A 23,059-nucleotide genomic window follows, 5' to 3' on the forward strand; every position below is an offset into this window, starting at 1 on the left:
ATCATTTTAAAGCCAACACCTTCTTTTTGAAAATTTTAAAATGTTGAACTTTCAAAACTTTAACAAAAAAAATTGGGTGAGTAAAACACAGCCTAAACTGCATCAGTGTAAACATAACTCAAAGTTGCTTTTTTATTCGCAAAAATACTAGGTTTGAACAGCAGTGACAAAGACATGCTTGAGAAAAGGCATGTTTAATTTCATTACATTTGTTCTACATCACGTTAAACATCAATAGCAGAAAATTTCAGACCTCTAGCTGCAACAATTCCAGAGCTGTGGGGCTTTGAACTTTTGGTGTCACCAGCATCTCCAAATCTCTCCAAATGTGCCAAATTGAGCCATTTGACCCATAGAATAACACTGATATACATAGTGGGCCCTTTATCTACAGAATTCATTCATTGGACTTTATGAACTAAAATAAAACTATAATTTTTTAAATGTAAAATGTTTAGGATAAAAATATAAAACGTCTGAATAAAATCGAGTCTTACAAAGATGCAGAGACTTTTGTCCTGTAGGAAGGAAGACGATGTAAAAAAAATACCAAACATCACAGGCAAACGTTTGAGGATACCAAGCAAGATACCAAGCATTAATATTTTTATTACAAATATACTGGATTACTTTTAATCTGTGGACCCTTATGGATGAATGGAGTATAAACAATTGAAGACTGGATTTATAAAACGGCTTTTGGACGCCTTCAAAGGTTGGTTGATGTGGCTGCTTTGCCATATTTACATTTTGACATGCTTCTATGTATCTGTGCTAATTGTGCTTTGGTGTCCGTAAAATGAACTTGGTGATTAAATTGTGTCTAACATGTCTATATTGGTAAATATTTTACCTTTGTAATTTTCATGCGTTCTGAATTGTTAGGTGTAAACACATAAAAACCCGGCCGGTCATCGTTGAATTGGTGACGTATTTCCATAAATCTTCACCCGTAGACTTCGGTTAAAAGTTGCCCATGCACAGTAGCTCCTCTTCTTTATTTGCTCACCACCTCCCTCCACAGCGCTGACCTAGGTGTCGTACCTGAGTGAAGTTGGCCCCCCCACCTTCTTGAAATTAGACAAAATTAGTGTCAAACGTTTGTGCAGCACAAATTTTCGTTTGTGCCGCCATCATTTTAAAGATATAAAGAGATGTTTCTAGAAGTCATCAAAGGTCAACCAACCCCCCCCCCCCCCCCCCCCCCAACCCCCCACACACACACTTTCTTCAAATAAGACAAAATTGGTGTCAAACGTTTGTGCAGCAAAAACAGATGTTAACTGACCTTTGATGACCTGTACAAAATATTCATAATATCATTAAAATGACAGCAGTACAAATGAAAATTTTTGCCATTCAAAAATATACAATTTTGAAATTAATTTTAAATAAAAAAATATTTAAAAGATCTATAAAGATATATATTATCATTATCATTTTAATGATGTTAATAATTGTTTGTAGAAGCCATAAAAGGTCAGTGAACATTTGTTCATTCTGAAACTCTGAATTTCATATAAATTATAAGTTGCTAATTTATGATTATATAATTTTAAACTGCGGCACAAACAAAAAATGTTGCTGCACAAATCTGCACAAACGTTTGACACGATTTTGTCTAATTTGAAGAAGGTGGGGGGGCTGGTTGACCTTTTGACCTTTACATTTTCATTAATATCTTCAAAGCCAAAGCAGCACAAACGTCAATCTTTGCTGCACAAACGCAGCTGAGTTATTTGACACCCATTTCGTCTGATTTGAAGAAGGTGGGGGGGCTGGTTGACCTTTTGACCTTTACATTTTCATTAATATCTTCAAAGCCAAAGCAGCACAAACGTCAATCTTTGCTGCACAAACGCAGCTGAGTTATTTGACACCCATTTCGTCTGATTTGAAGAAGGTGGGGGGGGCTGGTTGACCTTTGATGACCTCTAGAAATATTTCTTTATATCTTTAAAACGATAGCGGCACAAACGAACATTTTTGCTGCACAAACGTTTGACAACAATTTTGTCTGATTTGAAGAAGGTGGGGGGGCTGGTTGACCTTTGATGACCTCTAGAAATATTTCTTTATATCTTTAAAACGATAGCGGCACGAAGGAAAATTTTTGCTGCACAAACGTTTGACAACAATTTTTTCTGATTTGAAGAAGGTGGGGGGGGGGGGGGGGGCAACTTCACTCAGGTCCCAGTCGTCTGTTAGAAAGTGAGGCTGATTGACAGGTTTATAAATTCATTTAGCTCCAAGGCTAGGCTAACTACATGCAGCGGGGCTAAGGCTTTATTCTGCTTTCCCTGCCTCCTTTTTTAAACCTCAGGATCAGCATGGATAAAGACAGCTAGGACTGATTTAAAGCACTTTGCAGAACATTTTAGATTATTTGTTTTTTTTTTTGTTGGCATTCATTCATATAAATATCCTGGTGTGATACCTTAGTGTACATTTGATTAGTTTTTGGTATATGTCTATTTTAAAGGTACAGCCCCCCTGAGAAAACTCCACCTGCCGCCACTTCTAGTGCGATCTTGTATTTTTTGATGTTCTTCTCTGAGAGAACTTTGCTGGTTTCTCACAAACAAAGACGTCAGGAATGTTATTTGTTTCTTACCCTGCAAGACAGCCGCTGATCCGATTTACTGAGAGAGGAGAAGCTCTGCGTCTCCACCTCACCTTCGGTGCTCACCTCTTCTATCACCTTCACACACGAACACAGACGGTTCATTTGAGGTACATCAGAAAACCACTAAATCCATGAAGTTTAACGGCGCTGTTTGTGTGTGCTGCTGACCCTTCTCCACTCGTCAGCCTGCTGGAAGCTGCTGTAGCCCAGAACCAGAGACTCTGAGCCCACTGGGACCAGTTTGAGCTGGTGCTGGATCTTGGCGTGGCTCTTGGACTTATAAAAGGACTGACAGCCATGAAGGTTCAACTCCAGCTGGGGCAGCAGGTCCCGAGCAAATTTATAACACTGGTGGACATAAACAGAGAAAAAAAACATTTTCCATCCGTCTGTCAGTCAATCCAACACTCACCCCCCCCACCCCACCCCCACCCCTCACCAGCAGCATGTCATTCTTGATGATGAAGAGCTGTTTGCTCCACTGTCCGAGCCACCTCCTCCTCCACAGGTATCCACAGAGGCGGGACTCTGGAGCGGGCCGCAGACAGATCTGTGAGGTGCTCCACTGGATATAGTGTGCTCTGTCCTTCACCAGACTATCTCCTTCATCATCATCATCTTCCTCACCATACGACTCATAGTGGCTGCTCTCTGACTCCGCCCTCTCTGAAGGATAGAAACATTTGCTATTTTACTGTTTTTTTACACAAACTTCCTGTAATGTACCTGTAAGGGTTGCTGCTGTCAGACATAGATAGACGCCACGTCATCGGGTAAGAGGTGTGCCAACAGAGCGGCCATCTTAGGTCAGACCAATCTGAGATCAGAGAGAGTACACTCCAATTGAGGCTACTTTATGATTTTAGACACTCTGAATCCGGGGAACTTTTAACCAATTTCCAGATAAACCAGCTGACTGCAAACATCAATGCTTCAGGCTCTAAAGGGGACAAACTGTTTGATCTGATTTTTTTTTAATACATAATTTTGATTTTGTAGCAAACTTCCAGAGCTTCCCCTCAGGATGCCCAACCTCTATTCTGCTCATATTATTATATATATATGAGGCTTCTCTAAATCCTCCTTAGCTGTGAGTGTGATTGGTTGTTTGTTCTGTTTGTCTCTGTGTCTTGGATTAAGCGTGACAGAATATGGATGGTTTACTTTTATGTTTACAAAATCACACCTAATTTACTTAAGATTTTGACAAAGTAATAAATAAATTTTTGCTGATTTGTTACTGTGTTTTGCTGCAAAAAATAGAGAGTGCCACTTCCAATTATAGATGTCCCACTTTGACAATGTAGTTTCACCAAACACACGTCGCTTCGACCAACTTCTCATCTTTCGCGGTTTTCTCCGCAGTGAGCTGGTCATGTATTCTCATGAAAGTTCGCCTCGCAGATGGTTTGTAAGATGGATCACCTGTGGCTGCCTGGAGAATCAGCGCTAGCCCATCAACTTGTAGCTATTCACTGACTGAGGAGATTGGTTACCTTGGCTGATAGAGCTGTGCTTATTGCTGCATCCATGTCAGCACGTCACTTTTAATGTGGTATGCTGATGAAGGTTCTCAGTCATCCAGGTCATAGTCATTCTGTAAAAATTCAAAAAAACAATCCACTGGACTTGGTTTCCAAGATTTGAAGACGTTTCTCCACCTCTCCAGGAAGCTTTCTCAATTCAAATGTCTGGATCCGCAGTGAGTTTGAGTCATATATGGACAAGGCCTTGTATTGCTTGGAAACATGCAAATGGTAACCGATGAATGGGTCGTTTGGTTCCATCGTTAGCCATCAGGATAACGATGGAACCAAATGACCCATTCATCGTCTTTAAATCTTTGAAACCAAGTACAGTGGATATTGTTTTTAATTTTTACAGAAAGTTTAATGTGGTTATTTGACAGTACAACGTTTTCGCCCCCAGATATACATCTGTTCTAAAATATCAACGTGAAAGTCACCATTAATATAGACCCAGCTCCCAACCTCCCAGTCTGGCATCAACAGCTCGTTAACGATCCACCATTATTATATATATATATATATATATATATATATATATATATATATATATATATAAGCTAGGCATTACAATCACTTCGACCATAAATCTACTTCGATCCGACAGAATAGTGAGGGGTGTGTTTGTAGACAAGGCATACTTCTTTCCATAAGAAGCCAGCTTCTTTCTCAAGGTTTATTCATAACATGTTACTGTTTAACCAAAGTGTCTGTAATTAGTTTTGAGTCTGACTACTTTCCGTTGTTGTAAGTAAGGAGGAATGAACGCTGCTCAGGGAGAACAGGGCTGATTACCAAGCAATAACGGCCGTATGATGAACGTATCTCTTTGCAAAGAAAAAAATAAAGTAAAAAATGGAGGGAAATCCATCTATCTCCGTTTATTTAACTGGAGTTGAATACTTCCCACTACAATATATATGTATAACTGCTTATTGTGATATTATTTATGACTCGTCTTCTTGTGATTAGAATTAGATCTGAGGCGTCTCCTACTCATTCTGACAGCAGCTGCTTGAACTGTGCTCTGATCCAAGATGGCCGCCCTATAGGCATGTTGACCCAGCTTCCAATGAGTCGTCTACGTATTCATGTCAGTGGCTGCAGGTACCTGTGTTGGACACAGTGCTTTCTGCCGGTACGTAAGGTTCTGCCTCCTCGTAGGTATCCTCATCATCATCACCCGCAAGCCCACCGGGGGGGTGAGGAGGAACGGTGGGGCCCTGCATCTGCAATAAATTAGATACGCCAATGGTGAAATACTGAACACATTTAGAACAAGGATGCAGGACTGATAGAACTGGGAAAATCCTGAGATGTGGAGCCTGCAATAGAAGCCTGGTTCCCCTCACCCCTCCCTCTGCGCTAACAAAGCATCACGTTCTTTAAACTCGGATCAAAGCTTAAGTTTACCTGCTTCACAGAACCGGACAGCGCAGAACATGCTATCTACACCTTTCTCTCTGAGTGTAGCTGTTAACGACTGTAGAACCTTCGACCCGATATTCAGCAGACAACCAGGATGGTTTTAAACAAGTTTATTTTTAACAAAAAGAAAGCGGTGGAACATCCTCAGGGCGAGTTATCGGATTTTCTGACGATACAGGAAACTCAGGTCAGTGACAACAATGTCCTGCTGATTACAACTAGGAGGAAAGTCACTCACCTGGCTTAGAGTTCAGTCCGATTGAGAGAGAAAGGAGGAACCTGGGGAGAGAATGTCCGCCACATGTGGTCATTATCATTTCTGAGGGTTAGGGTTAGCCAAGCAAGCAACAGTATCTGTGAGGCATAGTCCAAAGCCTAAGAACAGTCCAAACCAGTTCCACAAACCAGGACAGCAGAGAGCTAAGGAGCTGTCCAAGTAGAGTCCAAGCTGAGGTCAGTAACACAGTCCAAGTCCGGTAACCAGCAGAATCCAGGAAGTCAGACCAAAAATCAAACTGAACAGAGCAGACAGGAAAGAGGCGAAAACCGAACATCCAGAAGCAGAAACAGGACAGAATCAAAAAGACAAATCCCTTACTTGATGGCTAGAATTACTCTCACCGAAAAAGCTAGAATAATCTGGCGCTGATGACGGGAAAGCAAACACCATAAATAGCTGCGGGGAACAGGTAAAACAGATCGGCAGTAATCAGCCGGAGGGCCAATTAGACAGGTGTGCAGGGGCAGGGCGTGCAGGTGGTACAGCGGTTAGCACCCATGACCCATGTGATGAGGCCTTGGTCCTTGACGTGGCCCACCCGGGTTCGAATCTGACCCATGGTCCTTTGCCACATCCTCCTCCCCCTCTCCCACACTACTAGTGCCAAAAACTCAACAAAAAAGAGGTGTGCAGGGGCAGGTTTATGACACTAGCAGGAAGACCTGGAACCAGAAGTCACAAGGCCTGCAGTAACAGAGCTTACCACAGCTTGGACAGGTTAAAGCCTGGTTTATGCTCAGAAACCAGGTGGTCTGCGCCTGGCACACCTCGGACACTATCCCAGACACCATGCAGGACGTTTGTAGCTCTGTGCAACAGTCTGTTGGTTTGCACTTGAAGCCAAAACACGCAGCGCCACAGCCAGTCTTTGGCTAGTCTTTGGGAAATCGACACACAGACACGTGCTGCGTCTGTCTCCCTGCCAGCTGCTCCTGCTGGTCTAGATGCGCTGCAGACAGAATGCTCATTCATGCTTGCTGGAAGATCTCCTACCGCACCTCAAGCGGTTAATGATTTCTGATTTGGCAAAATAAATACATTTTTACCAAATATTGTTTTTTGGTTTTACCTCCATGAATTTACATTATAAATCGATCCAAACAATTGCTCTAAATTTGCTTAAAAAGTAAATTGACCTTATTCCAAAACCTGTGGTTCCCAAACATAAAATCCCACCTTTTTTATTTGTCTTTCATTCTTTCTGTACGTGTTAGCTATTAGTTAAGTGAGCTTCACCAGTTTAGCTTTCGCTTAAATTGGAGTTGAATAATTGTTCATAAATTATTACATTTTGAATAGATGTTAATTTATTGTTATTGTTAATTATTGGGGCTCAATTAACATTTTGATGTATTATCCTAACACAGCCTTTTTGTCAATGTTCACAGAGCAACACGAGTCTGAAGTTATCTGATTAAATAAAAGAAATGCTTAAAAATGCACAACAGTATATAAATAATGTTAAAACAGAGGAAATGGACAACCAACAATGCAGCAACTGAGTTGATTCCTTCCCGCTATCATCGCAGCCCTAACTCCGTTACAGGGGAACAGAAGACCTCACCTGTTCAGCCAGGCCAACAATTCCCCTTAACGACCCCCCTTTTAGAGACATAGACAGGTATGGGGCATTGCAGGCTAACAAAACATTTGCATGTTTTCTAAACTAAAACCAGGCTTTGTTGGGCTGCTGGATAAAACCTGGAACTAAACGCTATTTCTGACATTTTGAATTGAAAAATCTTCCTGGATGGAAGAGAAACGTCTTCAAACTTGGAAACAAGGTCCAGAGGATTGATTTTTCTAACTTTTATGGAACAGTATATAAATCTGTGCCGTACTTTGTTCTAAAATCCCAATAAACTACTTTGAAATGAACGGGTGTGAATACTTTTCTAAGGCTCTGTGAACACTGCTGTGTTCTAGATGGTATCGTGTGTGTGTGTCGTTGAGTGTGTGTCCATCACGTAGACCAGATGCTAATCTGCCGCCATCAGTGACCACTTCCTCCCTCTGCAGATCTGTCAGCCAATAGGAGCAGGAGGAGATCGCCTCACATGTAAACAGTCCACTTCCTGTAACTCCCAAACACACACACTTGCTAACCCTGTCATCTCCTCCCAAACCTCAGGAGGGCCCGGTCTGTCATTACTGACCCACATCACAGGAGCTCCGTGGTCTCCTGCGCCGCTGCTGGATCCGGATCTAAAAAACAAACTTTCTTCTCTCCGTCTCTCCTTCCTTTGAGCTCCTCTTTGAGGTCAGAAAGTGAAGAGGGTTGGCAAGCTGATGGGAGGATGGCCTTTTTTCACCCGCATTGACTAATGATGCTGCCGTGTTTCCATGGTTACCAGAGATAATGGGGAACAGGAGCTTTTGTTGAGGTTATTCTAATCTCTAAGGAGACAGGAACCTTCACAGATTTTCAGGCTGTTTTTTTTTTAAACGTTCCTTTCCAATAAATCTGTGTTTTTTCTGGATAAATCCTGACATGAGGCCAGTTTGATGGGTTTGCTCACCCTGTTCCTGAGCCAGGCGGACGGGTCCTGCTGTGAGACCAGCTCTGAAGACCAAACTCCTTCTGCAAAAGCAGCAAAACCAGATTAGAGGAGGCAGCAGAACACAGAGAACATGGAGACCACTGGTTCTGGGTTTATTTCCTGTAAGCAGACGCAGGAGGTACCTGTCCCCGGGGCGTCCACATGCTCGTTGCTTGGAGACGACGATGGACAGCTCATCACCATGTACTCCGCGTCCTCCACTGGAAACGGCACAGACATGTTCACCATCATCAACCGAGTCTGCCCGGATCTCTGAGCAGACTGGGGAAACAAGCAGCAGAGTCCTACCTGGAGCGTCTGGAGTCTGCAGTTTGGAAAGAAGCTCTGAGATCGATTTCTTCTGAGCCTGAGCGATGTAGCTCAGGTTCTCTGAGTCCAGAACCGTCAGGAAGGACTGCAGGTCCCAGATCAGCTTAGCTAGAACTAAACAGAGATGGAGAGACAAGTCAGTTACAGCACGAGTCTGCGATCAAATAGGTGAGAAAGACAGTTATTGAACAGGTGACGAGTCAGTTACTGAATGAGCCAGTGCTCGAAGAAGTGAACGAGTCACTCGGGTAAGAAGAGAAAGATGAAACGACTCAATCATCTTAAGTTATTTAGCTGGATGAGTCAATTATCCAACAAGTACTCAAACAACTAGTTTAATCTGTCATTAAACAGGTTAACAGCCGAACAAGTCAGCTATAGACCAAGTCTGCATTAAAACTGGTGATCAGCTGGGCGAGTCACTGATTAAACGTGTTAAAAGCCTAAAAACAGCTGGACAAGTTAGCTACAGGTGAACGAGTCGCTCAGGAAACAAGTGAAAACTGAACGATATGTTAATCACAAAGCTAGGCGAGTGAATTACCAAACAAGTCAGCAATCAGACAGGTGAACAAGTCAGCTGTTAAAAATGTTAAAAGAGGTGAGCAAATGAACAAGTCGGCAGTTAAACAGTTTCAAACTCGGTCAGTTAGCATGAGTCAGCAATCAAACAGCAGGATGAGCTAGCTAGTGAACAGATTAACAAGTTAACGAGTCAATTACCAAACATGCCCTCACTTACAAGACTTTCCAACAATCAGAGAGCTTAATAAGTCAATAATAACACAGGGGATAGTCAGTGACTGACTCTTCACACCTGAGGAGTCAGTTACTGGACGAGTCAGCGATAGAAGAGCTCAACGAGTCAGTCTCAAAACAGGTCAGACGAGTTGGTCTTTGGTCTGTTTTAGCTCTTTAGCATCATGTTTGCTGTCATTGAGAGGAGTCTGAAAGCAGCAGAGATAACTCTGAACATCAAACGGGTCCCACCGGTCATCTCCGTGTCCCACTAAGTCACAGCTGAAGCTGCTGTTGATGAAGAGACGAAGCAGTGACTCATGTTTGATCTCTCAGCTCCTCCTTATCTCTGTTTACTCTAAAACAGACCGACTGTCTGTCTGTTCGCCTTCAGATCCTTAATGTTTAACTCTCTCCATGATTCCTGCCAAACAAACAGGCGGAAATCCACAAACTTCACAGGTTCCTGCAGCTTTAACTCCATCAGGCGTTTTCAGCTGTTAATAAACGGAGGAGCTTTAAATATCAGCAGCACCATGAAGGAAACTATTCATAACAAAGCAAACTTATCAGAGCGATGAAGTTTGTTTGCGCATTCATGCTCTGACCTCAGCAGCCTTTGCTCTGCAGGTCTGCTGGCCTTAAAGGATTCGTTCTCAGGTTTGAATCACACTCTCACAAGATGGCTGCCTCTTCTTCAAGAAATAATTAGGTCCATTGTTTTCCCTCCTGCTCAGGTGAAAGTCCCCCATGACAGGTGTTCTGATGCTCTGGCCTTCAGGTTTTAATGGATCAGAGGAAACACGCTAATAGGCTTCAGGATGCTGCTAATATTTAACTCAGAGTAAAGAGCAGAGACAGTCTATTTGGTTTTCAGCTTCTGAAATGCTGGTTCTTCTTGAAAAAAAAAAACTATCCGAACCTAAACTACGCAAGGTGTCCTTTAATTCCTGCTTTTATACTTTTATAATTTATTCCTTCTTTAATCACCAGTTCATCTGGAAGAGCAACATCACCAGCAGTAAACCACCTGATAAAGGCTGCAGTCTGAAGATCCATACAGAACTTATAATCACATTCAGCAACATCTCAGCAGGAATAGCGTCTTTAGTGAACCTGCTGCCCTTTAGAGAAGGATCTGGTTAAGCTAGAGAACCTTAAGCCGGGCAACATCAGCCCAGTTCTTCCTTTGGCTCGTGGATCAACAGCCAGACCTCTCAGGTCTACTGGATCAGAACCAAACATGGAGAATCAGTGTTTAGGTCTTCTGCTCCACTAATCTGGAATAAACTGGTCTTTAAATGAGTCTTTAAATCAAAACTAAACTATTTGTTTTAAAACCTTTGACTGAGATATCTAAACATTATAAATGAGGTTTTCTGTCCAGCTTTCTATCTTTTAATCAATCATTCATTTTTTTATAGATTTTTATTCTCTTCTAATAGTCATTAATTGTTTTATTACCTTTATGCATCTTTGAATTGTCCTGAAACTAAAATATTATATATCAATAAACGTGTCCTGTCTAAAGCTGTGAGAGAAATTGCTCCTCTGTAATCAGGGACTCACAACCAACCTAAACCTTTAACCAACCGCACCTCAACCGGCCTATTTTCAGCCATAAGCATCCGTGAAGTAAAACTTATCAGACCAAAAAGTTAATTTTAGTCTCCTCTGACCACCTGACTTTCCCCCATGACTCCTCTGGATCATCCAGATGGTCACTGGCAAACTGAAGACGGGCCTTAACATGTGCTGGTTTAAGCAGGAGAACCTTCCTTTCCATGCATGACTTGTGAATTACCAACAGTAACCATGGAAACAGTGATCCCAGCTCCTCCCATGTAGATCTGGGCTGATGTGTCACCTTTGTTGAGACCCCACCAGGTGAGATCTTGCATGGAGCCCCAGGCTGAGGGAGATTGACAGTCATGTTTAGTTTCTTCCATTTTCTAATGATTTCTCAAACAGTGGAGTTTTTTCACCAAGCTGCTTGGCCATTTCCTCATAGTCCTTTCCAGGCTGGTGAAGGTGGAGCATTCAGTCTCTGGTGTCTTTGTTAGTAGTTGGATTCTTACTGTTATTAAAATGGGTCCAGAGGGACAAGTTTGGGAACCACAGCTTTAAGGTAAGGGGGAGGTATGCACTATAGGTCAGGGCTGAATGGTCCTCACTACGTACAGTAAGATGAGAGATTGTTTTTCTGAACATCCAGCCAGAGACATGATGGAGCATTTAGACCAGGGGTCTTAAGAACCGGTTCCAGAAAGGGCTGCAGGTTTTCTTTCCAACCAAGCAATCAAACATAGGACTCCATTCATCTCACCAATTCATCATGTTCAGATGGACACTCAGTTGATGAGATGAATGGAGTCTGGTGTGCTACTGCTTGGTTGGAAAGAAAAGCTGCAGCCCTTTCTGGAACCGGTTTGAAACCCCTGATTTAGACTGAAGCAGATTAAATTTAGAACGGCCTAATCAAAGTCCAGACCTAAAAACACAACCGACATTTGGTGGAAAGACTGAAATAAACACTGAGGTGTTCTCCTGAGGCTAGATGATCAAAGCTAAGAAGCTGAAAGCTAAGAAGCTGGAAGACCTGCAGCTGGAGAAGCAGAGGAAAAGGGTTCTACAAATACTAACGCCCACCAAATGTTTATGATGTTTTTTTATAGCAAACTATTAAAAAAACATATTTCCATTTCCTTCCATGTTCTGTCAAAAGATCCACTAAAATGCTCTAAGGTCGGTGGAACAGGAAGAAATGAGGAAAAGATCCAGGGTGTGAATACTTTAGTTCCGGTTATGGAAGCGTGTTCTCAACCCACAGAGATCACATGACAGTAACCGTACCGACTGGAGGAAAGTGGATCCCAGGCGGCCTTCATGCTGTGGTTCAGATCCAGATCACGGTTCTGGATGTGCTGATAGAACCAGAGAGAGGATCTAAAACTTGGTATTTATCTTCTGATCCTATTTTGATGAATGAGCCTTGGGGGCGTGGGCTTGGAGACAAAGACGGCCTGTCTTGGTGCCCATTGAGGGGACAGACTGGGTCCATTCAGTGCGTCCGCCCAGAGTGGGAGACCAAGGTTAAATGTTTCTGATTAACTCCTCTGCTGTTTCACAGAGCTGCTTATCAGGCCGTTGCTGTTTTAAACACCGGGATCCACATACCTCACACACCCACACCGCCGCGACAACAACAGACAGCAGGAAGGCAAACACCAGGGACCCAAAACCTGCGATCCACTCTGTCAGCATCACCTCTGGCTGTAAGGCCCCAGGATGCAGCAGTGATAGCTGGACGCTTCCCTGCCCTAAACGAGGCGCCTCAACACAAAGCCCCACAACTGAGAACCCAGAGAGCGACTTCTATCCAGGACAGAGGCTGTAATCATCTCGCATCTATAAAAATAAAACCAGATCTAAAAGGACAACGGGTCCAACTGTGACCAGGTTTCGTGAACGCCCGTTAGTTACACCTGCTGGACATGAAACCAGTGGCAACACTAGGGGGTGTAAATTGCAAGCGGCTGTTCCAACCAGTGTGTTTCCGAATTCTCCCAGTGGTGCCCGACTTTACACGAGTGAATAAAGTGAATGTGATTGGTCGATTATCAAGGGGGCGGGATTGTTGAGGTGGAAGGTTCACAAGCTAGTTTGGTTGTGGCCGGTTGGTCGGAAGCATCTTGCTAACCAGTTAGCAACTTAGTGCTAGCAGGTTCCCAATGGGAAATTCCATTGGGACCAAGTAGCACTAAATTGGTGACTTAGAAACGACGCTGTCAAGGAACGCTATGGACAGAGGAAACATGCAAGAGGAGGAGAGTTTAGTGTCGGAGGTCGTGGATGAGTCTCCTCCGTCATCCATTTTTTATTTAGAGGAGGAAAGCGGGGACGAAGATGTTGTGGAAGAGGACGCCAGGGCGGCAGAAGCTTGGTTTGGTTTAGAAGGCTTCCAGCCGTCCATGTTTGAGCCCTTGCCTCGCAACGCTGCCAGTTCTGTTAGCTCTACGCCTGCCGAAGACACAGACGTCCATCCCCGTGGACACTGGGACGCAACTCAATGGGAAAGGAAAGGATTCTGGTTTCAACCGTTGCGTATATTAGCTGCGACACATGAATCAAGATGCTATGACCGGAAACATTTGATTGACAGATGACCGCTGATATATTATTGGCTGAATTTAGGTGTTCAGGCTGACGTAGAACTAACTGGCCTGCAGAAGATAACGGAAAAAACACAGATTTTAAGACAGGATTTTTTTTTTTAAATAGACATTTTCTAAATTGCCGGACAATATCGTCTGATAAAGATTACATTTATGTACATGTTTAAGCCAGAATGATTTGACATTTAAATGATTTCCCTTCGACTTTAAAAATCACAGAATAAACCAAGATCTGATTAGGTGTTGTCTTTATGATTTCTACAAGCAGGTTTACCACAAGAGTAGATTAAACTGGTGGCACACGAATTAAACCCTGAGATCATCCAAAAGTCCTGAGGCTATCTGTGTTTTCAAACCTCTAACCACGATACAAATGAGCAGAACTTTGAGGAAAGTTATAATTTGACCGTGACGTCACGGTGCGGTAAGCCTAGCGCCATTCTCCCCGCTTTACAAGCTAAATCAATGGGAACTACTAGACACATCTGCAATCAACAACAATTATTGAAGATTTCCAGAGGACTTCACCATTGAAATTCACCAGAGCTATAGTGAAACTGACAATGCCCACGTGCATGGCAGCTGGATGCTGGAATACATCGGGGAAAAGTGGAAAAAAAGAGTTATTCCACCTTTCTGATTCCTGATCCTCCACGGACGGGTTGGTCGTTGGATCGCCAACTTGAAGAGGGAGGATTTGCCATCGAACTTCTGGCCAGAGAAAAAACCCGTAATATGTAGCCAACATTTGGAAGAAGAATGTTTTCAAGATATCTTGGATAATAGCGCGTTGTGACAAACACCAGATACAGCACTGGGACTTGATCAACAGCCGATACCGCACCATGACGTCACTAACCAGTAGGTGGCAGTAGTGTTCTTTGACAAACATGGATGCCTCCAGTAAAGCACATTCACATGAAAATTACTCTGAATTAAAAACACTGATCATTTATTGAACAGGATGGAATCATTTCACATTTAAAGAACTTTTAGAAGTTTGTAAATGTTTACAACGGGCAGAAAGTGCTTCCTGTATGAGCTCCCGTCACTCATCCATCCACAGTAATGTCCGGACGCTTTGCTCATCATAGAACTAGATCAGCTAGGAGGAAACAGCAACCTTCTTAGGAGAGTTTTTTTTCCTCTTTAAATCAAAAACTGCTTGTGCTGCTTCCCCAAAGACTGTGCTACTCTGGGCGGAGAGTCCCAGCCGACCGTGTGCAGAGGATGTGATATGCAGCGGCCATATTTTAGTAAAGATGTGATTGGCTGGGATTAGAGAAACTCTAGATTCATAATTCAGGAGGACGGTTCCTCCGGGAGAAGCAGAGAAAACCAGCCACCTGGGAGTCTGAGCATGATGTTGATGAAAAGCCTTTCTCCGTGGTCAGCGGACCGTCCTGCTCGTTGTCGCTCTGACTTTGTGTATTTTTGGTCTGAAGCCACAGAGAGCAAAGGGCCTGAGCTGCTCCTGTAATTGGCTCAGACGGCAAAGTTCAGAGAAAGTCATTTAAGTACAGCCGCCATGACAACCAAACCCTGAAATTAGGAAGATTTGATTCCTGCAAAACCCCCAAACATGGAGCTGGTGTCTTTGTGGGGACACCTTCATTTATAGACATGCTTTGATCACATGTCTTTTTGTGTCTCAGGTCAGAAGGACGTTTGGTCATGGTTTGCTGCGGCATCGTGGGATTTTGGCTCCTAACATGTGGAGAAGAACAAACATGTGTTCAGCAGGGGCGGATTTAGGAAATGTGGGGCCCTAGCAAAGACAGGCAGGGGGCCCTCTGAATGGAGACGACAACACATCAAACAGCCCCATTCTCCAGATATAGAAATGTTAATAGAATAGACATCCATTATCTGTTCTAGGTTGTGTCCCTCTCTTCTTGTCCCTTTTCTTCTTGTTTTCCTCTCTATGTTTTGTACTCAGCTGACTTTTCATGCTGTCTCTAAAGGAATGAAAGATTTATTCCAAGCACTAAGCTCACTTAGCTGATTGCTCCTTCCTGTGTTTCCAAAAAGGCCAAAGTAAATAACCCAGTCCTTCTTTTCACTGTAGACAAGCCATGATCTGCTTATCTGTTCTCCATTTTTCATTTGGATGAAATAATAGCTGCATGAATCATGACAGCAGACAAGATAGAGGAGAGCAGGAGGCGGGGTTACCAATCTACTCGCTCTAGAGAGCAGAGTTCGCTGCTTTTAGATGTTGTCTCCAAAGTCTCCAGTAGCAGAAAAAAGTCTCTAGATTTGGTGCTCGGAGCTTTTTAGAAATCAAAGTGCTAGAGGGGTCTGAAAAGTGGCTAAATATAGCGACTAAAGCGCTAAGTTGGCAACACTGCTCTTTGCATGGTTTGTTTTCAAATGGTTTGCTGCTGTCTGTTTGGACCTTTCTGATCATGTGCAGCAAATGGACTGATCCAATATGGTGGACACTGAAGGGGGGGGGGCTCAGGAGGAAATTCGCTCATTCGCTTCGCGCTCACCTTCATTTTCCTTCCGCTCCACGCTCCCACAGATTTTCTGACATTTTTCCTTCCTGTAATGATGTCAGGGCGCTGCGACACACGGCGTTTGATTTAATGATGTGACCGATTCATGTGGATCGTTTTATTTAACTGGCTGTTAAATGATGGCAGCTGTGAACGTAACACCTCGCTCCTTCATGTTGTTTCCTCTTTAATTATTCATTTATTTTAAAAAGGTCACTCTGAGTTCCATTGCAAATTAGTTAATTCCGAATGATGCATGTATGCAATCCATTTTCAAAAACAGGCCCTAACCCACTCTGCATTAAGTGTAGATAGTTAATGTTTTGACCATATTTTATCCCACTTTTTATCAAACAATATGCAATCCTCATGTCTGCGATTATGTGGTAAAGTTGAAACATAGACTTAGATAAATGTTATAATCCAACTTTTTAAATGACATTGTGAGCGCATCGGAGCGAACTGACCTTTGAATTGAAAACCGCATATTTCTTCTGCTCTGCTCACATGCTCTGGCTGAGACACACTTAATATTATCAGCGTTCTGACGGCATTTTAGTCAAAGGATTTTTATCAAAAACATAATTAATGTGCAGAAATAAGGAATAGTTGTATTAAGCATACATGGAAACAGAGTTTTATGGGGCCCCCAGGAACATGGGGCCCTATAGGCACCTGCCTGGTATTGCCTAAAGGTAACTCCCCCTCTGAGTGGACCGGCTCGCTTTCATCTCCTGGTTGGTTCCTTGTGAGAAGAAAAGGTTCCCATTCATTCTCCTCAGTTTCTTCCAGTGATTAATCCCACTAGCGGCCCTCAGCACCACAGAAACCAGCACCTCCCCTTCACAATCAACCCATCACTATAATAGATTAATGTGACACTGATGAAAAGATGAAGGTTCTGTCATTGATTCACTGCTTGGGTTTGATGCTCATATGGGAAAAAAAGCTGCTGGTCTGGATAAGGTGAAGACACAAACACCCGGAAATCTGATGGATCTAAACAGTCCATTAACGGGGTCCCTGGGGGCCACAAGGGAGGAGGGGGCGATGATGAAGAGGAGGAAGGAGGAGGAGGATGGAGGCATGGGTGTTTCCGATTGTTAACATACCAACGGTGAGATAAAGAGCCTGCAGCAGAGCAGGCTGACACTCTGCCTCCTACAGGCAAAGAGCTGCAGCTGCAGAAAGTGCATGGAGCTTTCAGTAAATAACTCTGAAAGCCAAACAATGTTTATTCATTGAAAAGGTTCATTGTGCTGCTTGTAGAAAAGGCCAACAGAGACAAACAGCCCTGCTGAACGTTATTAACATTCAGTCCATGAAGATGAAAACAGCCCTGACGGTGTTTTATTGTCAGCAAGCTGGTGGAGATTCTCAGTCATCCAGGTCAGAGTCATTCCCAAAAAACGTTCAAAAACAATCCGCTGGACTGAAGACGTTTCGCTTCACATCCAGGAAGGTTTTTCAATTCAAAATGTCAGAAATAGCGTTTAGTTCCAGGTTTTATAGAAAACAAGGCGTTGTTGGGCTGCTGTATGAAGCCTCCAACATCCAGGAAAGTCAGAGCTTCCTGGAAGCGAAACGTCTTCAGACTTGGAAACAAAGATCAGTGGATTGTTTTTTAACCTTTTTGGACAGTTAGCATGTTGTGTTTTTAGGCTTCTGGTTTCATTCTTCCTTACATCGCAGCCAAACTTCTTATTTTATCATTTTTTATCCACCAATTTAAAACAAAATATGGCTTTACCAGATGGTCTTAAGGGTTTATTTCATCTATAAAGGTCATTTTCTAATGTAAACACAGATAATTCAGCTGCTTTCTATTGTTGTTGGTGCAATATTTCTACATTTCTAAAGTAAACCTCTTCATATTACTTATTTACCTTTATTTTAAACATTAAGCAACAAATATATACATTTTTCCTTCAAAAGCTAAAGCTCCATTATAGGATAAGCAGATTTTTACAAAAATCATAAAAATAAAGGACTTCCTGCACTGGAAAAAATCGAAATCTAAATAAGTAATTTTTTCTTAAAATAAGTGAATTAGTTCTTGGATTGAGGAGGTAAAAGAGATTTTGCAAATGGAAGCAGGAACATTTACATTTCAAATAAGAAAACACAATTTTATTGTCTTATTTAAAGTGCATATTATCTAATTATCTTATTTTAAGAGTAACTATCTTATTTACCCACTGAAATAAGAATTTCTTTCTTATTTCTAGATTGTTTTTCCAGCGTGTCCACTCCTTGATTAGGGTTATTTTTTAAGCATAATTTGATGTAATCTGGTTCTAATCTGACCTGTAAAAGTTCAAATGTATTAATATTTTGGGTCCAAACAGGAACCAGAACCAATCAAACAAATACTGAAGTGATTTGAGTCTTTTAAAGATCATTTATGTCTCATCAAAATCATCTTATTTATCTGCTAAAATTAAGGGTAAATACACTTAATTTAAGATCGTTTTAGATCGTTTTTGCAGTGTGGTGATCTTTGACTAACTGCAGTAAATCTGTAATGGTTCAGTACACTGCAAAAAATTAAATCTAAGGAATTAATTTCTTTCTTGAATTGAGGAGGTAAGTAAAACACTTTGCAGATGGAACAAGATCATTTATATTTAAAACAAGAAAAATCTATTGTCTATTTCAAGAGCACATTATCTAATTATCTTGTTTTAAGAGTAAAATCACTATTGGCAAATCATCTTATTTACCTACTTAAATTAAGGGTAAATGCACTTAATTTAAGATTTTTTCTAAACTTATTTTATGTATTGTTTTTGCAGTGTACCAGTGATTATAGCTTCGGTCCTGTGGAAGAACTGGAAGCAGCTTGGTAATGAAAGGAGACCTGAAGCAGACTTTGGATGCTCAGAGAAACAAAATGTTCCACCTTTTTTTTCTCACCTTCTCACAGCAGCAGTAAACTGCAAAAATCTAAATAAGTCTTTTTTTTTCTTAAATGAAGTAAAAATTTTTCTTGACTTGAGGAGGTAAGTGAGACACTTTTTCAATGGAACAAGACAATTTACATTTAAAATAAGAATTAAAAAACAATTACATTGTCTTATTTTAAGAGTAAAAATACCCATTCCATTGGGAAATCATCTTATTTCCCTTCTCAAATTAAGGGGAAATACAGTTAATTAAAGAGATTTTTACTTATTTCTGGGTTGTTTTTACAGTGTAGGCCCTTTACATCATCTCACAGTAAACCAATGGTCTGAAAACCCTTCAAATGTTATATTTTAAATCTTTAGTTGGACAGATGTTCTGTGCTGTAAAGAATTTATTCCAGCATAGACGAAGCAGAGGCTGTAAACGAGCTCGTTACCTTTCTGTTTGTCCATGTCTGTTTGTCTCAGCGCCGGCTCATCTCCAGTCTCATGTCTCTGCTGAAAGAATCCAAAGCAGCCGGCACAACTCCTCCCTGAACTCCCTCTGTTGGCTCTGTGGGAAGCAGTTTGAGGTCCAACAGCCGGGTGCTGCCTGTGCAAGACCTCAGTGCACGGAGGAGGAGGAGGAGGAGGAGGAGGAGGAGGAGGAAGAGGAGGACCAACAATCTCATTATTTGTTAGCCAGAAAAACAAGCTTAGATTCTGAAATTCTCTCTCTGACTTCTTTCAGATGTGACTGACTTTATTCTGCTGATTTCCTCCTCTGTCCTCTCAGCTTTAGTTCACTTCATTCTCTGTATTTTAGTTTGTGAAACATTCCAGTATGGTTTTAGCTTTTCCCACACTGTTATGATTTAATTCCTCCTCCCAGCAGTCAAAATGCATGTTCTGTGGTTGTGCATTCAGGGAAGGAAAGGTTCCAGAGGTTATTGGTCCCAATCTTCTTAAAGTGTTTCACCAACAGAGCGGACCTCTGCTCTCCATCCTGGACCTACAGAGAATAGTTTAATCCAATGGACCAGAAAGCCCATTAACAACAGCAATAAATAACAAAAGCAATTAACCAAAGACACCGGCCTGCATCTGGACAGAGAAAAGCCGCCCAGTGGACAACTTTATCAGAATCAGAATCGGGTTTATTGCCATTGTTAGTGAAGGAGTTCACAACTAGGAATTTTTTATGGTACAATCGTGCAACATGAAACATATATGAAATAGTAAATAAAATTATAAAAAACTCTAAAAAGACTGGGGTATAAGGCATGCAAAAAATATACTAATATATACACTTAGGATAAAAATATGGATAAATAAAAAAAAAAATATATATATATATATATATATATAAAAAGTAAAATGTACAAGGTAGTGCAAATAGACCAGTGTGCAATACAGCAGTGTAAATGGCATGGGCAGGTTATGGAGTCTGATATATAGTGTTCATGAGTCTTATGGCAGAGGGGAAGAAGCTGTTTTTATGCCTCCAATTTAAAAAAAATGAACTGGTGATTTCTGATGGAGGATTTTACACTGTGCCATCCCCACAAACTGGTTTTTATTCCCCACAAACTGGTTTTTATTCCCCACAAACTGGTTTTTATCCGTTATTAAACAGGATGTTTTAAATTTGAGCTCATCAACCCCTAAAAGTGGTGGTCTAGAGATTTAAGAAAGTATTTTATAATCTTTTTATTGTTTTATTGATCCAACAGCTGACATACTGGATTTAGATTATGTATAATATAGGGGATAAGAAGGTGTGAGTATGAATCTGAGGGCAGCCAGATCCATTTCCTTTCAACAATAAAGATAATCTAAATAAACAACATGAAAAACAACATAAAAACATTAATACTGAAATACTATAAAAGCTGTAAACAGAGCTGGGTGTGAATGTGGTGTGTTGGTTGTCAGAAGGACTTGGAGGGGCGCGAGAAAAATAAAAAATATATGGGATTTTGAAAAGGCTAAACTGTTATGTGAATGGATCGGTTGGAAATGGAGAAAGAAAATGAGGAAGACGTGGATTCTGAAGGCTGGACGCCATTAAAAAGAGGGAAAAATAAAACAGATGAAGGGAAGAGAAGTGGTGATATTTAAGGGAGGGAAGGAGAAGTGGAAGGAAGTAGTTCAGAAGATGAAAGGAAAGTTAGGAGGGAGGAATTTAAAGTTTATTAAAACTTAAGAACAAAGAAAAACCGGATAACATCAGCCCCATTGCCGTGTCCAGAGAAATAAAAAAGAAACTTGGAGATGTTGAAATGATAAAGATTCTGAGATGGAAATCTGTTGGTAGTCTGAAAAAATAAAGAATAAGGCTTTAAATGTTGGGAGAAAATAAAAAACTTAGAGGAGTGATTTATGGGATACCTCTAGATGAAGATCTTAATAAAATGACGAGAAGAATTGTTGGTGGAAAAGTGAATAACTTAAAGAGATTGTCAAAAACAAAAAATGGAGAAAAAAAGGAAGCTTTTCAATCCTCATTAAATGTAAGGAAAAATAGTTTCCACCAAATATCAAAACAGGTTATCTCAGTTTTACGGTCAGACCTTATATCCTTAGATCCAACACTTTGTTGCTTCAAATGTCGAAGGTCTGGAGACACAGCAGCAGTTTGAAAGGGAAGCAGAGATGTGCAAAACATCACAAGTTTAAAGAATGGAAAGAAGTACGAAAAAAATGTTGCAACTGTGGAGGAAAACGTAGAGTTACTAATGGAGGATGTGAAGTAAGGAAGAAAGCAAAGGAAAATTATACAGACTAAAAACATAAGCTTTGCAGAAGCAGCTAAAAATGTTTAAAAAACTGGAGAAAACAAAAGTAATGATATTTAATGAAAAACAAATAAACGAGGACATAAAATTAAAATTATATAGAGCAAATAAAGTATATAAAGCCTTAAGGACTGTGGTTTGGTGAGAAACTAAAATGGAATATAAATATTGAAAAGATTGTTGATAAATGTAAGAAAGTCTTAAATATTATGAGATGCTTGGTTGGCAGTGACTGGGGAGCAGATAAACAATCACTAAATCAGATTAATACAGGTATGATAAGATCTTTGGTTGAATAGTTTACAGTTCAGCAGCTAAAACACATCTGGCTAAATTAGACATTATCCAACATCTGGCATTAGGATTATTTACTGGAGCATTTAAACCACATCAGCAGCAGCAATGGGAGAAATGCTGTTAGATTTAAAAAGAACAAAACTACAAATAAATGATTGGTTAAATCTACAAGGTAATAACTCTGGAAATTTTAAATCCATAATGAGAAAAAGAAAAGAAATGAGAAGTTTTGGATGAACAAATGAAAACAAAATAAAAGAATTTAAAATGACCAATTTAGAAATTACTCAGACAGCAATATCCGTTCTACCACCATGGATTCTAGCTGAAGCAATAGTAGATAAAGAAACAAGATAAATCGCACACGGTAGATAATCATTTGAGAGAGATATTTCATAATCCTTTAGTTTTATAGTTTAAACAAGTAAATCGGAGGAAAAGAGTTTTATTCAAGAAAAACTGATGGAAAATTGGCAAAAGGGTGGGATGAAGAAAAACAGGAAGATGATTTTAAAATTCAGAAGATGGTAGGAAAAAGAAGAAATGGGAAAGAGGAGAGAGAGATAACAAGGTTAAGATTTGAGCAAACAGGACTTAATTAAACACTTTTCAACATTCAAAATCAAACTACCGGAAAATTTGATTACTGTGGAAAATCTGAAACAATAGAACATTTTATACTGGAATGTCACCAATATGAAAGAGAGAGAAGATATATGAGGAGAGAGTGTATAGATTCATTATTATAATTTATATTATTAAGGAAGAATTTAGAAAGTAAACATTTACAAATAAGTATTTGATTTTTAAAGAGAACGAAATTATTTAATAGAATTTGATTATAGAGAGGGTGAATGTGAGTATGATATAGACGGGTAGAATACAAAGTTATGTATAAGTAAGTAGTTTTTTTGTTGTTGTTTTGTTTTCTTTCT

At 40.8% G+C, this 23,059-nt stretch overlaps 1 protein-coding gene across 1 annotated transcript in view; it reads right to left on the bottom strand.

The window, feature by feature from the left end:
* The window catches only part of si:dkey-220o5.5 (actin filament-associated protein 1-like 2), a 28,716-nt gene extending 8,976 nt beyond the window's left edge, over positions 1–19,740 (bottom strand). Inside the window, exons 1-8 of the mRNA XM_038274335.1 lie at positions 19,488–19,740; positions 8,710–8,844; positions 8,544–8,621; positions 8,380–8,441; positions 5,264–5,381; positions 3,066–3,292; positions 2,795–2,974; positions 2,615–2,701 (exon numbers count right to left, since the gene is read on the bottom strand). Coding sequence (XP_038130263.1) covers positions 2,615–2,701; positions 2,795–2,974; positions 3,066–3,292; positions 5,264–5,381; positions 8,380–8,441; positions 8,544–8,621; positions 8,710–8,844; positions 19,488–19,503 — 903 coding nt within the window. The 5' untranslated portion in view covers positions 19,504–19,740. The remainder of the gene's footprint in view (positions 1–2,614; positions 2,702–2,794; positions 2,975–3,065; positions 3,293–5,263; positions 5,382–8,379; positions 8,442–8,543; positions 8,622–8,709; positions 8,845–19,487) is intronic.
* Between the last annotated feature and the right edge of the window lie 3,319 nt (positions 19,741–23,059).

Source organism: Cyprinodon tularosa, unplaced genomic scaffold, assembly GCF_016077235.1.
Source record: "Cyprinodon tularosa strain WSP-4 unplaced genomic scaffold, ASM1607723v1 ctg909, whole genome shotgun sequence".
Classification (NCBI taxonomy): Eukaryota; Metazoa; Chordata; class Actinopteri; order Cyprinodontiformes; family Cyprinodontidae; genus Cyprinodon; species Cyprinodon tularosa.